This window comes from Dendrobates tinctorius, unplaced genomic scaffold, assembly GCF_039654945.1.
Source record: "Dendrobates tinctorius isolate UK_male_01 unplaced genomic scaffold, ASM3965494v1 ptg000070l, whole genome shotgun sequence".
Taxonomy (NCBI): domain Eukaryota; kingdom Metazoa; phylum Chordata; class Amphibia; order Anura; family Dendrobatidae; genus Dendrobates; species Dendrobates tinctorius.
Genome location: NW_027361738.1, coordinates 46981200 through 47003671, shown reverse-complemented (window position 1 = coordinate 47003671; position 22472 = coordinate 46981200). Strand labels below are relative to the sequence as shown.

At 49.0% G+C, this 22472-nt stretch overlaps 1 protein-coding gene across 2 annotated transcripts in view; it reads left to right on the top strand.

Annotated features, from left to right (window-relative positions):
* Positions 1 to 4824, top strand: part of LOC141095567 (isopentenyl-diphosphate Delta-isomerase 1-like) — a 36178-nt gene extending 31354 nt beyond the window's left edge. For both annotated transcript variants that reach the window (XM_073581638.1, XM_073581637.1), the window contains exon 5: positions 4251 to 4824. In XM_073581638.1, the coding sequence (XP_073437739.1) occupies positions 4251 to 4568 (318 nt within the window). In that variant the 3' untranslated portion in view covers positions 4569 to 4824. The remainder of the gene's footprint in view (positions 1 to 4250) is intronic.
* The last annotated feature ends 17648 nt before the right edge of the window (positions 4825 to 22472 follow it).

The following is a 22472-nucleotide window of genomic DNA, read 5'->3' as shown; positions in this document are numbered from 1 at the left end:
TATTTTTGGTCTGTAAACCAGATCATTCCTACAGGACCATAATCAACCTGAAGGCACTCAACAGATACCTGGTCATTCGGCCATTCAAAATGGAAACGATCAATTCCACAATAAAGTTATTGTTTGAAAACTGCTTTATGGTGGTGGTAGATTTAAGACGCCTATTACCATATACCCATCCATGCGTCTCATCAGCATTTCCTTAGAGTGGTGGTCCATTTGGAGGGGTCGTTACAGCATTTTCAATATGTCGCCCTTCCCTTTGGTATAGTAGTCGCCCGCCGGGTGTTCACTAAAGTTATAGCGGAAGTTATGGCCCATCTACGAGAGGCAGACATCCTAGTAATCCCCTACTTGGATGACTTCCTTATTGTAGGCAGAACAGCAGAACATTGTCTGGATCAATTGCAAAAAGCAGAATCGGCTCTGGAATAGTTAGGGTGGCTACTAAACATTAAGAAGTCCCGTCTACAGCCCGTGAAAGTTCAGCAGTTCTTGGGCTTAACCCTAGATTCGCAGAATCAGGAGTTTGTTCTTCCACCCGAAAAATTAGTTCGCCTACATCAGCAGGTCTTGAACGCCTCCAATAGCCCTACCATGTCTCTTAGGAAGGCAATGTCCCTCCTGGGTTCTCTCTCATCCTGCAACCCCACGGTCCGGTGGGCCCAGTTCCATACAAGGGTGCTACAGGGCGAGGTTTTACGCCATCAAAAAATCCTGGGCAGTTATCTAGAAGGCCAGTTGACTTTGTCCGAACATACTTTGAAATCCTTTGAGTGGTGGCTAGACGAAAACAATCTAGCCAGAGGGGTGCCCTGGGAATGTAACGTAACCGGAGTAGTCACCACAGACGCAAGCCCTACGGGTTGGGGGGCCCACAGGGGGGAGGTATTGATCCAGGACCTATGGGAATACCATCAGTTGGAAATGTCCTCCAACCTGAAAGAACTAACAGCCGTTAAGAAGACAAGAACACAAGAAGGTTTTTATCTACAGGGTCACCATGTTCGAATATTCTCCGACAATCGGCTCACCGTGGCTTATATCAACCACCAAGGTGGGACTCGTTCCAGGCCCCTGATGGAGGTAGCAGAGCGGCTGTTCCAATGGGCAGAGCAACATCTATCTTTAACAGCTCTGCACATAAAAGGAAAAGAAAACACCACAGCAGACTTCCTAAGCCGCAACATTCTAAAGCAAGGGGAATGGTCCTTAAAAAGTCCATCTTTGACCTGATCGTACAAAAATGGGGCAGCCAGAAGTGTACCTCTTCGCCACCAGAGAGAACAGGAAGGTGCCTCAGTTCTGCTCTCTAAATCCCAGAGAGCCCTCTGGCAGTAGATGCTCTTCTGATCAGATGGGACTTCGGGCTAACATACGCCTTCCCTCCCCTGTCTCTACTACCCCTGGTGATGAGGAAAGTCAGGAAGGACAAGGCGAGGATTATAGTGATCGCCCCGTTTTAGCCCAGGAGGGCATGGTTCTCGTGCCTCAGGACCATGTGGGTGTTCGACCCTTGGGTCCTACCAGACATGCCAGACCTCCTATCCCAGGGCCCAGTTTACCATCCTCAGGTAGCTGGCCTACATCTGACGGTGTGGATTTTGAACGGGCACTACTAAAGGAAAAAAGTTTCTCCCCAGCCCTAATTAACACCCTGCTCAAAAGCAGAAAACCTATTACAGCCAAAATCTACATTAGGATCTGGAAAAGATTCCTTCAAGGTTCAGGGGTAGTAGCTGGGCAGTCCACTCCTATAGCACAGATCCTAGAGTTCTTACAAAGAGGCCTGGACATGGGACTCTCCACAAGCACCCTTAAAGTACAGGTGTCTGCTTTAGGGGCGCTTTTTAACTGCAGCATGGCCAGTAACTATTGGATCAATAGGTTTATTAAAGCAACAGGCAGGTCCAGACCGGTAGTGAGAAATAAATTCATGCCATGGGATCTAAACCTAGTCCTCACGGCCATGACAGAGGCCCCGTTTGAGCCTATCTCATCAGCTTCCGCAAAAAAACTCTCTCTTAAAGTGGCTCTTCTGGTAGCGTTGACATCAGCCCGTAGAGTAAGTGACATCCAGGCGTTGTGTAGACTTCCTCCTTACATACAATTCAGGGACGACAGGGTAATTCTTGCACCCGATCCAGCATACCTGCCTAAAGTAGCCTCCAGTTTCCATAGAACGCAGGAGATAGTCCTTCCATCCTTCCTCCCTAATCCCACGAACGATAAGGAAAGGAAACTACACACTCTAGACGTTAGATGTCTCCTAGAGTACCTGGCAGTTACTGACCCCTGGAAAAAAGATAATGCCTTGTTTATCTCCTATCAGGGCACTAGGAAGGGCCTTAAGGTACTGTCACACTTAGCGATGCACCAGCGATCCCGACCAGCGATATGACGCGGTCAGGATCGCTGGTGCATCGCTAAGTGGTCGCTAGTGAGCTGCCACACGGGCAGATCTCACCAGCGACATCGCAGGGGTTGGGGGTCGCTACTTACCTGTCAGACGAGGTGATCCTGACGTCCTCCCGCCCTCGTCGCTTGTCTCCACAGCAGGAAGCTGACGACGAGAAACGGTCCAGGACGTTCTAGCGCGATCAGCGATAACCAGCGGGGGAGCGGTCGGAGGTAAGTATCAGACATAGCGATATCGCTAGCAATATCGCTATAACGTCACAAAAACCAGTGACGTTATAGCGATATTGCTTAGTGTGACAAGCCCTTTAGGGCTTCAAAAAGCTCGCTAGCGAGGTGGATTAGGGAGGCCATTTCATTAGCATACACCTCAAAGGGCAAATCGGCTCTGGGCAAGCTGAGGGCGCATTCCACCAGGGCCATGGCAACCTCGTGGGCAGAGAGAGATCGGAGGTCTCGATCGACCAAATATGTAAGGCAGCTACCTGGTCCTCTCTGAGCACCTTTTATAACCATAGACTGGACCTGGGTGCTTCCTCAGACCTCTCCTTTGGTGTCAGGGTTCTGCAGGCTGTAGTCCATCCCTAAAGTAGTTTTTACTCTCTGTAATTCTCTCAGGTGGTGCTGTCGTGGACGACCGAATAAAGTCGTAGTTACTCAACGGTATTTTTCAGAGTCCATGACAGCACCCGTATATTCCCTCCCTTTAGTTTAGTTTGGGTGTGCACTTCTTCCTCTTATATGTAATTAGTAGTCGTGTAAAGTATTGTACATAAATTATGCTATTAACCTTGGTGGTCCTCTTGTGCTCTGTAAACCAACTGATGCGTGGGAGAGGTGCCGCCCTTATGTATCTGTAGGATTTCCTGTTCCTGAATGGCGGATCCCCTCTCTCAGGTGGTGCTGTCATGGACTCCGAAAAATACCGTTAACCCGGTGAGTAACTACGACTTTTCCAGTATCTTTCTTGTACATTTTGTTTTTACAAATCTCAAAGTATGACATTTTATTATTGATACACCATTGCGAGGTACTTAGTTCTATTTGGTATATATCTTGGTAACCACAACTGTCTAATTTATGTTCTGTGGGGTATCACCAGTTTTTAGGGTAAAATTTACACAATAATTGGGCATTTTTTGTGACATATATCATATGCAATGAGGCAGAATTCTCATGATTTCCAGTAAACTGTTTAAGGTTGACCACGTTTGTCTGTGTTGTGTACGTACATGAGCGATCGCCTACACCTGCGCTTGCCCCTTCCAGCCCACAGGTCAGCCATGTAACGACTGCTGCCTGTCAATTTTTACATTTATGCCACTCGCCATGGTTTTCTATGGAGATCCTGTTGAGTTTGTTTGCGCGTGCACTGATTTCTTACAGAACGGGATGGAGCAAGGAGAAGACACGAGTGACTATGTAACTGCTGCCTAGACTTGAGCAAAAAGATTAGCAGGACCCTGGACCAGTGGCCACGCCAGTTGTCACCAGAGCAGTGTGGACTTACTTCTACCTGCAGCATCTCAGACTTCTCTTCTCATGTTGTGCACTCACATATGGCTGTGCAGGGGGTCTAATATTTAGAAGAAATGCCTGGGATGCCTCAGCTAGCAAAGTCTTGGCGCTCTGCTCCAGTGGCTATAGACTACCAAGACCAAAGTCCTGCAAACCTTTTTCTTCAACTCTGTAGCAATGACTGACCAGTGGGGGGGGGAATTCATGATTTCTTATGTCTATGGACAACCCATTTAGCTCGGTAGTCATTGTATTTTCCAGTGCACTTGATGGTTGGTTGCACATTGATAGCCATTTACTGTATGTACTTCCAGGTAAAACCCGATGAACTTCGGTATCTAACCAGGATTCACTACAAAGCTCAGTCAGATGGCATCTGGGGAGAACACGAGATAGATTACATCCTGTTTGTACAGAAGGAAGTCAATGTCGATCCTGATCCCAATGAAATCCAAAGCCATTGCTACGTGTCAAAAGAAGAGCTGACACAGTTATTAGAGAGGGCCAAGCGGGGCGAGGTGAAGATCACCCCTTGGTTCCATCTCATCGCAGACACTTTTCTATATAAGTGGTGGGACAACCTGGAGAACCTAAAATCATTTGAGGATCACGATAAAATTCATAGAATGTGAACGGTGCAAGGAGGAAATTTAAGTGTGACGGTCCATGTGCTGGGTGCGATGCCGACCCTGCTGTGGTTTACTAATTATGCATATGGAGTAAAACAGGCGAATACTAAAATTCAGTGCAAAATAGGAAAAAAAAATACCTTCTGCTTTGCTGTCCATCTAGCTAAACAAAAACTAGCTGAAGCAAATTAACTTATTTTCTGGAATTGAACCATTGTTTTCCAAAAGAAAGTCCTAATTAAAAACAAAATACACAGTGTCCAAGACATGGAAATGTCTACTGATTATGGCCATATTCACACGGTCAATATTTGGGCAGTATGTTACATCAGTATTTGTAAGCCAAAATCACTACAAAAATATAATAGAAACTAGTACGCTACTTCTGCATTTCTCAAGCACTACAGCTTTCTTCTTAAAAATACTGACAAAATGGTTCACATTTGAGTGCGGAGTATTTTTTTTTTTTTATTTTATTTTATTTTGTTACAAGAATGTAAAAACAGAACACTCGCATCTCAGGCTATGTGCACATGTTACGGATTTCCCGTGGAAGTTACCGCGGGAATTCCGTTCCACGGGAAAACCGCATTTTAAATTCCCGCTGAAAAACTAGCGATTTGCAAGCGTAATTAGCTTGCAGAACACTTGTTTTCCAAGCGATCTGTAGCATCGCTTGGAGAACTGATTGACAGGTTGGTCACACTCGTCAAACATAGTGTTTGACTAGTGTGACCAACTTTTTACTATTGAGGCTGCCTATGCAGCATCAGTAGTAAAAAGATCTAATGTTAAAAATAATAAAATAAAAAATGGTGTTTTTTCTCACCTTCCGACGTCCCGCGCAGCGTTCCCGGTCCTCGCAATGCTCCCGGCAAGTCCTGTTCCCAGTGATGCATTGCGGCAATAACCTTTGACGTTGCGGTCTTGCGAGACCGTGATGTCATCAAAGGTCATTGCCGCAATGCATCACTGGGAACGGGACCTGACAGCAGCATCACTGAAGCCTAGTGACGCTGCGAGGGATATCAGAAGGTGAGAATATGATTTTTTTTATTTTAACTATTTTTTTACAGGGATATGGTACCCAGAGCCCGGAGGACAGTCTCTTCACCTCCAGACCGTGGGTACCATCCGCAAATGTTCTGCTTACTTTTCGCACGGTGGGCACAGCCACATGAGGAAAGTAAGCAGAACAATGCAATCCTATGGGTGCAGAATCACCGCGATTCCGCAAAATTAATGCGCATGCTGTGTATTTTTCCGCCATGCAATTCTGCCGCGGGTAAACCCGCAGCATTAGCACAGCGTTGCGGAATGCCATAGAGAAAAACAGCATCCCATGCAATCCTATCGCTTCATTGGGGGACACAGAGACCATGGGTGTATGCTGCTGCCACTAGGAGGCTGACACTATGCACAGAAAAAGATTAGCTCCTCCTCCGCAGTATACACCCCACCGACCGGCACTAATTTCCTCAGTTTAGCTTAGTGTCAGTAGGAGGTGGACACGGGTCTTTCATTAGACCCTTATCTACCTCGGTTTGCGTTGTTTCTTTTCAGGTTTCCGGAGGGATACAGTGTGAACAGTCACAACTGTACTCCCACAAAGAGACTGAGTACGGCGTATACTGCCACCCCGTATCCTCATAGCTCTCCCCAGCAGAACCAAGAGCTTAGCACGGGTGCGTGCCAGCGATCCAGATGGTCCCCCCCCCCCTCGTCTCCCACCCACTCGCCTACCAGAGCCTGTCGGTTTGGATGAGGTGCGGACACAACAGAAGACGGATCAGACAGCGTTGGATAACGACAGGTACGTTAATTGACGGCAGAAACAGAGGTAAGTATGGGGCCACGAGTCGCGTCCTCAGCGGTGTCAAGGTCCTTCACAGCGGTCGCTGCAGCAGTATTGCAAGGTCTCTGCGCCGTCCGCGCCTCCCGGCGGGCGCCGCATTTACTCCAGGCCCCGGCTTCAGTGTGGGCCTTGTTCTACACTTCGCCCCCGCCTTCATTCTTAGGCAGCTTCTCCCGCCCAGCAGACATCAGCGTTGTGGTCACGCCCCCGCCCTCTTTCCTAGGCGGGCTTTTCTCCTGCCCATTCTAGGCCCGCCCACCACCTCTCTCATGGACCCTAGCCTGTTTCCCAGCGGGCGGTGCCTTCTTCAGTTTGGCGGCTAGCTCCGCCCATCTTCACTGAAAGCGCGTGTTCCATCCTCTGCTCCTCTCAAGCTGCCGCCATCTTCTCAGCCTGTCAGCCGTACACCGTGTAGCATCGCTTTCTGGTAGTATCTTTTTTTTTAAACCAGTTATTTTTATTTAGGTTTCAAAAGATTTTAAACAATAAACAGTGGATATCAATATACATGTAACAATTCACATATCTTGTAATAATACAATCAAAGCCATCCCCCCCCCTCCCCCAATACTCCTTATGCCGGGTATACTTGAGTCTTAGCAATCATATCACCGCTATCCAGGCGGACCATATTTTTTCGAAAGTTCTTTCACCATGCTTTCGCCTGTAAATGCTTTCCTCTAAATGCATTACCGTACGTGTCTGAGCAATAAATTCCCTCCTAGTGGGGGGTTCCGAATCCTTCCATTTTCGTGCTATTAGTTTGCGTGCCACATACAGCAACGTCACTATTGCCACCTTGTAATGTTCTGAGACAGGTATCCCATCCACCTCCCCCAAAACACACAGCACTGGATTCCTGTCGAGCGTACATGCATAAGCTCTCTCAATTTTGTTGATAACGACCAGCCAGTATGCCACCAGCCGCGGACACGACCATAACATATGTAACAGTCTGGCCTGGTCTGTGCCACATCTAGGGCAGCTAGAGTCTCCCCTCAAGCCCGCCTTGAATAGGAGCAGCGGTGTTTTGTATGTTCTATGTATTACATATAATTGGGAGAGCCGTGCTTGCTCGCTTAGAGAGATCTTCGGGACATATTCAAGAATAGCCTCCCATTGTTCTGTTTGTGAGGGTACCCACCTCCCTTTCCCATTTACTCTTTGCAGTGAGGTGATTGTCCCCCAGATAAGAGTGTAGTAGATCATGATATATGCTCGATATAACTCCCCTCGTCCCTCCCTTCATACACACAAAGTCTAGTACAATGTCGCCCTCAACCGTCATGGCTCCCAATCTACACTGTGCCCTCCAAGCATGTCGAAGCATATAGTATTGAAACCCTCATACTGAAGGCAAATCAAATTCCTCTCTCAATGTCTCAAAGGTCTTCAGGTCCGTTCCACTCTGCAGCTGGCACACATCTCACTCCTTTCGCCTTCCAATTGACCATTTGCGCAGCTTATTAAGTTCTGGCAGATGCTCATTGTCCCATACCGGTGAGTACCTAGTCAGCTCATCCACCCCTCTGATCCTTTTAATGGTGTCCCATACCTTCTGAATCATGCCTATGGTAGGATATGGTGCTCCCAGTTTCTTAAAGGTACCATCTTCTAGACCCTGGATAAGTGGGCGTCTCCCCGTCACATGTACCAGCACCCGGTGAGCTGCTCCTCCACAATCGAGCTCTCCACCCCCTGACATGCTGGCCCTGTACTGCCAAGAAATAGACCCATGGACTTGGTGCGGCCAGTCCTCCCTCTTCCTTCCCTTTTTGCAGAGTTCGCTTTCTGGTAGTATCTACAGGACACCGGACCGTGAGTAGCTCTGCAGCTGCAGACTGACACCCTCCTCTGCCTCGGTCCCTCAACCTTCCGGCACTGCTTCAGTGACTTTCCTTCATTATGCCTAACTAAGCCTGATCGTGCCCGTCCTCCGGCTCCCACTGGCACCTTAGTCAAGTTCTTTGCTTGTTCTTCTTGCAATCGCAAACTTCCCTCAGGTCAGTCCACTCCCCTCTGCCTAGATTGCAGCAATCCCATTCAGCCCGACGCCGCCCAGGAGCCATCTATTGCTCCACGTGAGAGTGAACCCCCCCATTCCTGGCTTGGCTTCTTCTCTATCACAATCAGTGGCAGACCTCACCAGGGTGTCTCCGTCCCTAGTGGCCGTTCTTGATAAGTTGCCCCTGGACACTTCTGCAGGGTCCAGCAGGTCTCAAGAGGTTCCATCTGAGCCAGCCAGCATAAGCCGCAAAAGGCCCAGACAGGATCTCCGGCCGGAATCCTCGCCCCATCTCACCACATAGTCCTTCCCAGCAGTCTCCTTCCCGTGCCTCCTCACCCGAGTCAGGCGAAGCCTTCTCGGATGCGCCATCCGAAGAGATTTTAGAGCTGGATTTGGACCATGACGCGGACATGAAGGTTACGGTACAGAACCTCATTGCTGCGATTAACCACACTTTCGAAATCTCAGACTCCCATGCGAAACCCTCAATTCAGGAGGTTTCGTTCAGACGGGCAGAAGCACCTTCCAGAGTCTTCGCCTCCCACTCTGAGTTTGGCAAGCTGCTTACCAGGGAAAGAGAAAATCCGACCAGGCGCTTTCAAAGAGGGAAGCGCCTCTGCGTGCTGTATCCATTTCCTAAAGAGCTCACCGACAACTGGTTGGCTTCCCCCTCTGTAGACGCTCCCGTGTCCAGATTATCTAACAACACAGTCCTTCCGATTTCAGGTGTGGCGTCCCTGAAGGATTCTAATGATAGGATCATAGAATCCTTAGCAAAGTCAGCATTCGAAGCGGCTGCGATGGTGCTAAGCCCGGCCTTCGCTTCAACTTGGGTAGCAAAGGCCATAGCTACTTGGGTGGAAGATCTCCACCAGGGCATTCTAGATAGAGCCCCACCAGAGCGATTGGCCAACCAGATCTCCCATGCAGGGGGTTATCTGGTTTCTGCCTCCTTGGATGCCGCGTCTTGCGCAGCTCAGGCGTCCAGCAACGTAGTTGCAATCCGGCGTACAATTTGGCTCAAGGCTTGGCAGGCGGATTTGTCTTCAAAAAAGTCCCTTACCAATCTGCCTTTTCAGGGAGCGCGTCTCTTTGGATCCCAGCTGGACCAGATTATTAAGGACGCCACTAGAGGCACAAGCTCTCTTCTCCCTCAGTCCAAGCCTCGTAGACCTCATCCAATGCGTCAGTTTCAGCCCTTTCGGTCTTTCCGCCGCTTTGCAACGGCAGAAACCTTTTCCAACCAACAAAGGCCGCAAGCACGCCAGGATAGGAAGAAGGTCTCCTTTAGACCCACTCCCTCCTGGCTATCTCACTCCTCCCAGGGCAGATCCTCCAGGTCCAGAACTGGACGGTCCACATCAGTATGACTATCAACGAAATCTCGAGGCGCCTTGCCAACTAGGCGGTCGACTCCTTTTTCTTCAGAGACGTCTGGCTTGCCTCAGTAGAAGATGCTTGGGTCAGGGAAGTTGTATCCTCAGGATACAAGATAGAGATCGTTTCTTCGAGTCCCGACATCCAAAAGACCCTGCCTTAGTTCCGGGTTTCTTTGCATCCATCGACTCTCTCCTCAGTTCCGGGGTGATTGTGCCCATTCCCGAATCAGAACGATTCACAGGGTTTAATTCAAACCTGTTTGTAGTGCCGAAAAAAGGCGGTGCAGTTCGACCCATCCTGGACCTCAAGTTACTGAACAAGAGGGTCCGCCTACGACATTTCAGGATGGAGTCTCTTCGGTAATCGCTTCCATGGAGGTGCAGAAATTCATGTGCTCAGTAGACATTCAAGATGCCTATCTGCATGTTCCTATCTTTCCCGGGCATCAGAAATTCCTACGTTTTGCGATTCACCAGGTCCATTACCAGTTTGTTGCCCTGCCGTTCGATCTCGCCACCGCGCGCAGAGTATTTACAAAGATCTTGGTGGCGTTGATGGCCTTGTTGAGGATCAGAGGTCTCGTCCTCTTTCCGTACCTCGACGACATTCTAATCAAAGCTCCGTCTTTTCACTAAACTCGCCAAAGTCTTACCATCGTTCTCGACACCGTGTCCAATTTCGGGTGGCTCGTCAACAAAAACTCCTGCCTGGTTCCAACACAACGTCTTGTGTTTCTAGGCCTATTGTTCGACACACGTCGATCGAGGGTTTTTCTCCCAGTAGACAAAATAATCTCTCTGCAGCGAGATGTACAATCGCTGCAGAGCTCACGGCTTCCATCTCTCCGGGCAGCCATGAAAGTCCTAGGAAAGATGGTGGCAACGACCGAAGCGGTTCCCTTTGCCCAATTCCACTCCAGACCGCTCCAACAGGCCATCCTGTCTCGGTGGAACAGGTCTGTTCTTTCCCTGGATCGTCCAATTCGCCTTTCCTACCGGGTCAAGCAGTCCCTCAATTGGTGGCTGACGTCTCCCCTCATCTCTCTGGGCCGGTCATTCCTTCCAATTCACTGGCAGATTGTGACAATGGACGCCAGCCTCCTCGGCTGGGGGGCAGTGTTCCGCAGTCAGACTGTTCAGGGTCAGTGGTCGACTCGAGACAGCTCTGCCGATCAACGTCCTCGAGATACAGGCGATCTATCTGTCTCTCATTCACTGGGAGAGGCTTCTCAAGGACCTACCGATCCGGATTCAGACAGACAATGCCACAGCGGTGGCATATGTCAACCACCAAGGGGGGACACTGAGTTCTTCAGCTCTAGCGGAAATGTCCAAAATTTTTCGCTGGGCAGAAGTTTTAGTCCCAGCAATATCCGCGGTGCACATTCCCGGCGTGGACAACTGAGCCGCTGATTTTCTCAGCCGCGAGGGTCTCGCAGCGGTAGAGTGGTCCTTACATCTTTCATCAGCTTTGCCGTCGTTGGGGGACTCCGGACGTAGATCTGCTGGCGTCTCGCCTGAACAGAAAGGTCCCTCAATTCATATCCAGGGCTCGAGATCCTCTCTCAGTGGGCGCCGACGCTCTGACCATTCCCTGGTCTCAGTTCAGGTTACCCTACCTGTTCCCTCCCCTTCCTCTTCTTCCCAAGCTGTTAAAGAAAATTAAAGCGGAAGGGGTTCCAGTCATCCTCATCACTCCGGATTGGCCCAGAAGGTCTTGGTTCGCAGACATCGTCAACCTTCTCGCGGACACCCCCTGGAAGCTTCCAGACAGGGCAGATCTGCTGTCTCAGGGTCCGATTTCCCATCCCAATTCTCGCCCGCTCAATTTAATGGCGTGGCTGTTGAGACCGCGGTTCTGAAACGATCAGGTTTTTCGGATCGGGTTATTCACACCATGATCCGGGCTAAAAAGCCATCGTCTTCCAAGATTTAATATCGTACATGAAAGGCCTGTTTCACTTGGTGCGAGGCCAATGACATTCCGCCCATGTCCTTTTCACTCCCTTCTGTCTTGGCGTTTCTCCAGACAGGCCTTGACGTGGGCCTTGCCCTCAGCTCTTTAAACGGTCAAGTCTCGGCGCTTTCCATTCTGTTCCAGAAGACGTTGGCCTCTTGTCCGCAGGTCAAGACCTTTCTTCAGGGAGTGGCTCATACGGCACCTCCGTACCGTGCGCCTGTGGATCCATGGGATCTTAATCTGGTTCTCGAGGTTTTACAGGGTCCACCCTTTGAACCTCTCAGAGAAGTTTCCCTATCCCTTCTCTCCTGGAAAGTAGCCTTCCTTGTGGCCATCACCTCCATTCGGCGTGAGCCGGAATTGGCGTCCCTTTCTTGTCGCCCCCCTCTCTTGGTGCTCCACCAAGATAAGGTGGTCCTGCAGCCTCCGCCTTCCTTCCTAAAGTAGTGTCCACTTTCCATGTGAGTGAGGACATTGTTCTCCCATCCTTTTGTCCGGGTCCAACTCGCCCTCTTGAGCGCTCCTTGAACAAGCTAGACCTGGTCAGAGCAATGAAGGTCTACCTGGCTAGGACGTCTCCCTTGCGGAAGACAGACTCTCTCTTCATCATTCCAGATGGTGCTCGGAAAGGTCAGCCGGCATCCAAGGCTACTAATGCTCGCTGGATCAGATCGGCAATTTTGGAGGCCTACCGGGTCAAGCATCGAGTGGCCCCTCCTGGAGTCAGAGCTCACTCTACCTGGGCGGTGGGTGCCTCCTGGGCGGTGCGCCACAGAGCCTCCGTGCTGCAGCTTTGCAAGGCTGCAACATGGTCTTCCATCCACACGTTTACCAAATTTTACAAGGTCCACACCTATGCTTCGGCGGATGCCAGCCTAGGCAGAAGGATCTTGCAGACAGCAGTGGTGAGTTCTCAGACCTAATGGAAGTTTGCTTCTCCCTCCGCAGGGACTGCTTTGGGACGTCCCATTGTCTCTGTGTCCGCTAATGAAGCGATAGAGAAAACAGGATTTTTGGGTTACTTACCGTAAAATCTGTTTCTCGGAGCCTTCATTGGGGGACACGGCACCCTCCCATGTTCTACAACTGTTCTTATGTGGTTTGTTACTTACAGTTGAGTTGTCTGTTCTGTTTCAATCTATTTTGTTGCTTCTCCTACTGCTTTCTCACTGAGGAAATTAGTGCCGGTCGGTGGGGTGTATACTGCGGAGGAGGAGCTAACCTTTTTCTGTGCATAGTGTCAGCGTCCTAGTGGCAGCAGCATACACCCATGGTCTCTGTGTCCCCCAATGAAGGCTCCGAGAAAAAGATTTTACGGTAAGTAACCCAAAAATCCTGTTTTTTTTGCGTTTTCACGGCAAAAGCGCACATTTAAAATCGCTGCGAAAACACAAAAAAATGCTACGTGTGAACACAGCCTCAAGCTGGCCAAGAAGGACGCCAGATAAACACCATTAACTACAATGGGAGGGCAGTTTTGATTTTTTTGTCCGCTTTGGTTAATATGATGGTTCTTAAACTTTAAGCTTTGATTTAAGTCATGATTCTAGTCTTAGAATAAAGTGGACCGGAACGTGGGACTGGACAATGATCTGATGTGTATAGAGGGTGGGGGGGACTCGACTGTCAGGGAAGAGAAGGTTTTAGCTATTCTTTTGCTCTTGAGTATAAGTTTGTGTGTCCTACTTCCCTCAGCCCAGAATGATTGATCATTTTCTAAAGGCTTTCGATCACTCTAAGTGGGTGGGAAAAGTGACTCACCTAATGGATGATCTGAGAAAAGACTCTTACAGGTAAGGACCAAAAGTAATTTTTTTTATTATTTGTGCCATTCTGGGACAGAGGACATTTCAAAGCTGTCCTTACGGGTCAGGCAATAATGGAGAAGGTGTTTATCTATTGAGCTAATGTGTACAGGAGTTTACGTCTTAAGGAAGCATCAGCAGAAGAAGGTATTGAAACCTTGTAAAATGTGTCAGATGTGTAAAGCAATGACCCAATGTCGACTTTACACACTCAGAGAGGTGTGGCTTTGTATTGAAACACATATGATGGATGATTAGGCTTGAGGGCAGCAAGTTTCTTGGATTGTTTGATCTTGAAGAATTCCTGCCAAGCAGTGCAGACTGGCGTCTGATGCGATGACGAGCTAGAAAAGCGGTAAGAAGGGTAATCCAAGGAAAGAATGATGGAGACACCGAATTGACAGGCTCTTAATAAAGTATTTTCTGAGCCGTAGATTTCTTCCACCTTGTCAGCATGGCTCAATGGAGAGGGCGAGTATGAAATTAATCTATAGAAGCGATTCTCGCTTCCATGGATGAAATCACGCGGCCCAAGACTTGCATGCAATGCTAGATTGATATGTCCTTGAAGTGATGACTCTTCAAGTGTCTGAAATTTTTCTTGCGGTAGAAAAAACCATCACGGCTTGAGTGGTGTGCAAGAGCATGCTCAAACAAGTTAAGGCTATGTGCACACGTGCGGAATTGCGGCAATTCCGCAACTCCCTGCTATGCAAAATCCGCATGCGGAATTCCCGTGTAAAACTGGCGCTTTGCAAGCGTAATTAGCTTGTAGAATGCTAGCGGTTTCTAAGCGATCTGTAGCATCGCTTGGAAAACTGATTGACAAGTGTGACCAACCTCTCAAACAAAGTGTTTGACAAGTGTGACCAACTTTTTACTATTGAGGCTGCCTATGTGGCATCAATAGTAAAAAGATATAATCTTAAAAATAATAAAAGATATCGTGATATACTCACCTTCCAGCGGCTCCTGCAGGTCCCGTTCCCAGTGATGCCTTGCGACAATGACCCCAGATGACGTAGCATCACGTGAGACCTCTACGTCATCACAGGTCATTGTCGCAAGGTATCGCTGGGAACGGGAGCTGCCGGGAGCATCGGGAAGGCTGCAGGGGCCGCTGGAAGGTGAGAAAATCACGATTTTTATTTTAATTCTTTAACAGGGATATGGTACCCAGGGCCTGGAGGAGTCTCCTCTCCTCCAAACCCTGGGTACCATCCGCACATTTTCTGCATGGTGGGTAATGTATTCCTATGTGTGCAGAATCCCCGCAATTCCACAAAAAGAATGAGCATGCTGCGTATTTTTCCGCAGAAAAATCCGCATCATTAGCACAGCATTGCGGAATCCCATTGAATTCAATTAGGGTGCGTTGTGCAAGCGTTTTTGCTGCAAAAATCTGCAACGTGTGCACATAGCGTAAACTTTTCAAGGGCGACAATTTTAAATAGTTGATTATACTGAAGAAGTACAGGGTGTCCAAGGCAGTGCAAGCTCTCCAAATTGTGCTCTCTCGTGATGGTGTCCAGGTATGACATGTTTACAACATCCAAGGAAAAGAGAACCTCTATCACATAGGCCAAGATTCATGAATATCCATTGGGCAGTTGTCAGACCGAAGGGTGGGCAATAAATTAGCAGTGTGTTCCAATGGCAAATGTTAACTAAATGGAAGATGAGGATTTCAGGACAAGTATCCTAAATTTCTATGGATGACAAATTCTGCTTGCTTCAGTGACTGACCTGAAAGAATCCATCTGGAAATGTAGAACTCTTGCATAGCGGTTGAGCCACTTGAGATCCGAAAAAGGAGGGAGCCGACTATGTTCGCTCAGCTCTAGCTCTGTCTGGTCTCAAATCAACACACCAAGAACACCATCCCCTCAGTGAAATGTTTTGGCAGCATCATGCAGTGGGGATGTTTTTTGGTGACAGGTAAAATGGTTTAAGTCAAGGAGAAGATGGTGCAAAATACTGGGATATTCCTGAGCAAAACCTGTTTCAGTTGTGAGTAATTTGAGACTGGGATGGAGGTTCACCTGCCAACAACCCAAAATATACTGCTAAAGCAACACTAGAGGTTTAAGGGGAAAAGTGTAAATGTTTTGGAGTAGCCTAATCAAAGCCTAGACCTTAATCCAATTGAGATTCTGTGGTTAGACTTGAGATTGCTGATCACCAGAGGAAACGTGTAACTTGAAGGAGCTGGAGGAGTTTTGCCTTGAGGAATGGGCAAAAAACCCAATGGCAAGATGTGGAAAGCTCAGACTTATCCAAAGCAACTTGCAGCTGAAATTACCACAAAAGGAGGCTTTTCAAAGTACTGACTTAAGGAGAGGAGGTTGAATACTTATGCACAACAATTTTTAGTTATTTGAAATATATTTTTTAACAGGTTTTAATGTAACAATGTGTAGAAAACCAAGGGTTGGGGTAAAATAGGGATTTTTGTGTACTCACCGTAAAATCCTTTTCTCAGAGCCAATCAGTGGGGGACACAGAGACCGTGGGTGTTATGCTGCTGGCCACTAGGAGGACACTAAGTAAACCAGAAAAAAAAAAGTTAGCTCCTCCCCTGGAGTATACACCATCTCACTGGCTGAGATTCTCCAGTTCGGTGAAAAAAAGCAGTAGGAGCATAAACAGTTAACAATATCAACGCCTAAGAATGCTACAGTGAGCCAATAGGCTAAAAAGGGTGGGTGCTGTGTCCCCCAATGATTGGCTCGGAGAAAAGGATTTTACGGTGAGTACACAAAAATCCCTATTTCTCCTACGCCTCATTGGGGACACAGACCGAGGGACTTCCTAAAGCAGTCCCTGGGTGGGGAGCATACATATGCTAATACCCCATGTACCACTGAGTGAACACCGTGGTAATGCCGATTGCAGGCAGTGTCTGCCGAGAGCTGCATCCGCAGAAGCCTGAGAATGAATTAGGCAATGTTTGTAAAGGTACGCAAGCTGGACTAAGTCGCAGCCTTGCGGAGAGGCCTGAGAATGAATTTTGTAACTTTTTGCAAAAGTATGCAGACTGGACGAAGTTGCAGCCTTGCAGACCTGTTCTGCCGAGGCCTGGTGCTGAAAGATCGAAGAGGCGTTCACTGACCGGGTAGAGCGCACCTTAATCCCCGCTGGGACAGGTGCGTTCCCGACACGGTAGGATACCTGAATTGCCAAGCGAATCAACCTGGCTAGACCCTTCCTATGCCCGTCTGGAAGTATGAACAGGGCATGACTTGTGGAAAGGAGCCATCTGCGAGATGTACCATCTCAGCGTCCTAACCACATCCAGGGTGTGGAGGGCCTTCTCAATGCAATAGACTGGTGCCAGAACAAAGGGAAGGCAAAACAATTTCCCCGTTGATATGGCAAGAGGAGAGGACCTTGTCCAAGAAGGATGGGAACGTCCTGAGAACTACCTTTTTCTGATAAATTCAGAAACTGCGGACAGGAAAGGGCTGCCAATTCCAAAACTCATCTGATTGACGTAGTTGCCACTAGAGAGACCACCTTCCAAGAGAGGACGGTCAGTGACACGTCCTGCAGCAGCCCGAAAAGCAACCTCCTGAAAGGCCCCGAGAACCGGGTTAAGGCCCCATGAGTCAAATGGTCTTCTATAAGGAGATGCCACATGGGAAACTCCTTGAATGAACATCTTGAGCTGAAGCTTGGTGGCAATTTGTGTTGGAAAAGCACTGACAAGGCCGAAGTTTTGCCGTTGAGAGAGCTAAGCGCAAGGCCTGATATTAATCCGGATTGAAGGAATTCTAATATGGCCAGAATGGAAAATACCGAAGGTGATCGACCATGAACCTTGCACTACAAACAAAGGAAGGTTGTCTAGGTGCGGTGATAGATGCGCATGAACACAGGCTTCCTGGTACTAATCATGGTGGATATCACGTCGTGAGGGAAACCAGGGTGGTAAATCGGGCCCTGTGAGAGTAGATCCATATGATATGAAAGTCGCCAGGAGACGTCGGCGACTAGTTGTATTAGTTCTGCATACCATGCTCGGCACGGCCAGTCTGGCGCGACTAGGATCCTCTTGATGACCCTCGGAAACAAGGGAAGGGGGGGGGGAGGAGATGTACAGGAACCGGAGCTATGGAGGAACTAGAGCGGCTGCTCCGATGGCGCAAGGATCGCGAGATTGGAAAATGAACCAAGGAACCTTGTTGTTTAGTCTTGAGGCCATGAGATCCACATCCGGAGTCCTCCAACGATGACAAATCTGCAGAAAGAGTTCCGGATGAATCTATCTTCTAATTTTCCAAGCCCGGGATGTGGCTTGCTGAGATGGGCGAATGGTTGGTCTTTGCCCTATGGAAGATGAAACTCACTTCGTGCATGGCCATCCTGCCCCGAAAACCTCCCTGACGGTTGATATACGCTACAGCCGTGGCGTTGTCTGATTGAGACCTGCAAAGAGATGGTGGAAACTCGTTAGAGCTAATCTGGTTGTTGTTATCTCCCAAAGTTAATGGGGAGACGTGACTCGGGTTGACCAATTACCTTCTGCCGTGAGGTGACGAGGGACCGCACCCCAACTGAGGAGACTTGCATCAGAGGTTACTACCAACCATCTTACTGTGGCTAAAAAGACCTCCCTTGATTCAGGGAGGACCTCGGTGTCTACTCCCTGAGGGCTTGCCTGTCCCGCAGGGACGGAGGAATCCAACGGTCCAGGGAGAACGGGTTCTTGTCCCAAGCTAACAGCAAAGCATGTTGTAAGGGACGGAGGTGGAACTGTGCAAATGGAACTGCTTCCATCGCTGCCACCATCCTTCTGAGAACTCTCATGCTGAAACCAATGGAGAGAGAAACTGGTCGAGAAAGAGGCCGCTCTGCTTGTTTTAAGGCTTGGGTCTCTCCTGGAGGGAGAGTGGTGAATCCGCGGGAAGTGTGAGCCGGTCCTTGGCGAGACTTTTTCAGTCTATCTTCCGCCCTAGGCGGGAAAGAGTATTTACTGTTATCCATAGATTCCTTGCAGACTGGAAGGGACGGACCCTTGATGAGCAGGTCGTCCAGATACGGTAACAGTACCACTCCCCGATGGTGAAGAATGGGCATGACAGCCGCCATGACCTTGGTAAAGACCCTGGGAGTGGTGGCGAGTCTGAGGAGCAAGGCCACGAACTGGAAGTGTTCCTCGTGGGTTGCAAAATGCATGAACTACTGGAGGGACGGGCAGATTGGAATGTGAAGGCAAGCGTTCTTGACGTTGATGGATGCTAGGAACGGTCCCTTTTCCATGGAAGCGACAACTGATTGGAGAGTTTACATTTGGAATCGCCATACCATGACAAGGTGATTAACAATTGAGATCCAGAGATGGGTCACATGGACCCGTCCTCTTTTAGAACCATAAAAGAAGGACTGAATAAAATCTCCTGAACCCTTTGTGAAGGGGGACCGGAATGATGACTCCGTCCCTTAGAAGAGCCTGAACAGCCCGAAGGAAGGCTCTTGTCTTTCTCTTGGAGGAAGAGGAAAGGAAAACTCAAGTTGGAGGGTGGGAAGAAATTGTATATTATATCCGAAGAATACCAGCTTCCTGACCGATTTGTCGTCATTAGGTAGATCTATGAGATCTGGCTCCCCTAGACACAGAAGCTCTAGGCCTGTGTTTCCAAGAACAGTTAGATCTGTATGAGATCTGGGAGCCTCTGTCTCCGCGCAGGGACAGACCTGATCCAAAAGAGAAGGTAGAGGAGGACCAACTGGAATTGTTGCAAGAAAATCGAAACACGTCGGCTGTTGGAGCGAAAACAGCCCTTTGATTCAGTAAGGAATTTACTTGTCTTCTCCCCCGGTAGTATCAGAAATGAGCTGGTCCAGTCTCTCTCCAAAAAGATGATGAGGGGCAATACCCCGAAACAGCTGTCTGTGGATGGATACCATGTTTTGGCATAGGTGGTTTCCTTCATTGGAGACTGCCCTTCCCGTGGTTGTTCCTTCCCGGGGAAAGACCTGGCTAGTCATTGCTTGCGTTGAGAAACATGTGATGGTGTCTCCGCGGCTGTTGATTTACATGCTTTTGCATATTTCCCATAAGGGATGGGGGCATTGCTCTAGATCACTGCGTTGAGAAACATGTGATGGTGTCTCCGCAGTGTTGGATGTTGATCTCCATGAGGTCACTCATCCTTATGTTCATAGCCTTTCACTAGGCATTGCTCCTACTAGCCAGTTTCCTACTCCACACTGATGAGGGGCAATACCCCGAAACAGCTGTCTGTGGATGGATACCATGTTTTGGCATAGGTGGTTTCCTTCATTGGAGACTGCCCTTCCCGTGGTTGTTCCTTCCCGGGGAAAGACCTGGCTAGTCATTGCTTGCGTTGAGAAACATGTGATGGTGTCTCCGCGGCTGTTGATTTACATGCTTTTGCATATTTCCCATAAGGGATGGGGGCATTGCTCTAGATCACTGCGTTGAGAAACATGTGATGGTGTCTCCGCAGTGTTGGATGTTGATCTCCATGAGGTCACTCATCCTTATGTTCATAGCCTTTCACTAGGCATTGCTCCTACTAGCCAGTTTCCTACTCCACACTGATGAGGGGCTATACCCCGAAACAGCTGTCTGTGGATGGATACCATGTTTTGGCATAGGTGGTTTCCTTCATTGGAGACTGCCCTTCCCGTGGTTGTTCCTTCCCGGGGAAAGACCTGGCTAGTCATTGCTTGCGTTGAGAAACATGTGATGGTGTCTCCGCGGCTGTTGATTTACATGCTTTTGCATATTTCCCATAAGGGATGGGGGCATTGCTCTAGATCACTGCGTTGAGAAACATGTGATGGTGTCTCCGCAGTGTTGGATGTTGATCTCCATGAGGTCACTCATCCTTATGTTCATAGCCTTTCACTAGGCATTGCTCCTACTAGCCAGTTTCCTACTCCACACTGATGAGGGGCAATACCCCGAAACAGCTGTCTGTGGATGGATACCATGTTTTGGCATAGGTGGTTTCCTTCATTGGAGACTGCCCTTCCCGTGGTTGTTCCTTCCCGGGGAAAGACCTGGCTAGTCATTGCTTGCGTTGAGAAACATGTGATGGTGTCTCCGCGGCTGTTGATTTACATGCTTTTGCATATTTCCCATAAGGGATGGGGGCATTGCTCTAGATCACTGCATTGAGAAACATGTGATGGTGTCTCCGCAGTGTTGGATGTTGATCTCCATGAGGTCACTCATCCTTATGTTCATAGCCTTTCACTAGGCATTGCTCCTACTAGCCAGTTTCCTACTCCACACTGATGAGGGGCAATACCCCGAAACAGCTGTCTGTGGATGGATACCATGTTTTGGCATAGGTGGTTTCCTTCATTGGAGACTGCCCTTCCCGTGGTTGTTCCTTCCCGGGGAAAGACCTGGCTAGTCATTGCTTGCGTTGAGAAACATGTGATGGTGTCTCCGCGGCTGTTGATTTACATGCTTTTGCATATTTCCCATAAGGGATGGGGGCATTGCTCTAGATCACTGCGTTGAGAAACATGTGATGGTGTCTCCGCAGTGTTGGATGTTGATCTCCATGAGGTCACTCATCCTTATGTTCATAGCCTTTCACTAGGCATTGCTCCTACTAGCCAGTTTCCTACTCCACACTGATGAGGGGCAATACCCCGAAACAGCTGTCTGTGGATGGATACCATGTTTTGGCATAGGTGGTTTCCTTCATTGGAGACTGCCCTTCCCGTGGTTGTTCCTTCCCGGGGAAAGACCTGGCTAGTCATTGCTTGCGTTGAGAAACATGTGATGGTGTCTCCGCGGCTGTTGATTTACATGCTTTTGCATATTTCCCATAAGGGATGGGGGCATTGCTCTAGATCACTGCGTTGAGAAACATGTGATGGTGTCTCCGCAGTGTTGGATGTTGATCTCCATGAGGTCACTCATCCTTATGTTCATATTCTCTCCAAAAAGATGACCCGCATGAAAAGGGTGGAGAAGTCAACAAACTTTTAGATGTGGCATCCGCCCACCAGCCGCGGAGCCCTGGGGGTCTTCTAATGGAGATCGCATTAGCGGCAGTATGAGGCACGCAATTGGCGGCCTAAAAAAAAAAGTCTACTACGAAGTTCGCTGCGTGAATCATCTGGCTGGCGACAGAGGTTGTCTCCGGGGGAAGATTGGTGCCCTGGAAGGCAGTAATCAGGACTTCTGCCCAAGCGGGCATGCCTTAGTGACCTAAACTGCGGCGAAGGATGGAACAAACGCCGCTCCTGAAGCTTCCAAAAAAATTGAACGGGCAAGGTAGTTAATTTGATGATCGGAGGGGTTTCTGACCGAGGAACCCTCAAACAGATAGGAGCGTTGTGGAAGCAAGACGCGGTACAGGAAGGTCCATCGGCGGGATCTGTAATCGATCCCTCATTAGGTCTGGATCAAAAGGGTATTTAGCCAGAGTAATCTTTTTCCCAGTGAACCACTTATGGCTGATCCCTATAATACTGGACGGCTGGAAAATAACCAGCGCGCACACGCTTATTAATTAAATGAGGAGTGCTGGAGAGGGAATATTTTCCTCATTCAACCTCAGAATCCTGTTGACTGATTCTATAAGAGAATCAAGCGACTCTTGATCAGTTGGGGGATTCTGAGGGGCTAACGTGACAGATACAAAATCAGAGTTATGCTCGCTGTGAACCTCAGGAGAGGGCGAGCGAGAGACAGGAGACGCAAACGCGACGCGCCATGAGCCCGCTTTGGCAGACAGTCCTCCCGGAGGGGGAATATAGCCTTGGTCAGAGGCTCCACCGACCGTGACGGGCGCAGCCCACTCGGGGGTACCAGACGCAGGAGGCCCATCAGCAGCGGCTGCGAGGGGCGTTGGAGCGCAGGCTGGGTCACGGTCTGTGCATAACGAATTAGCTTGAGCACTCGAGAG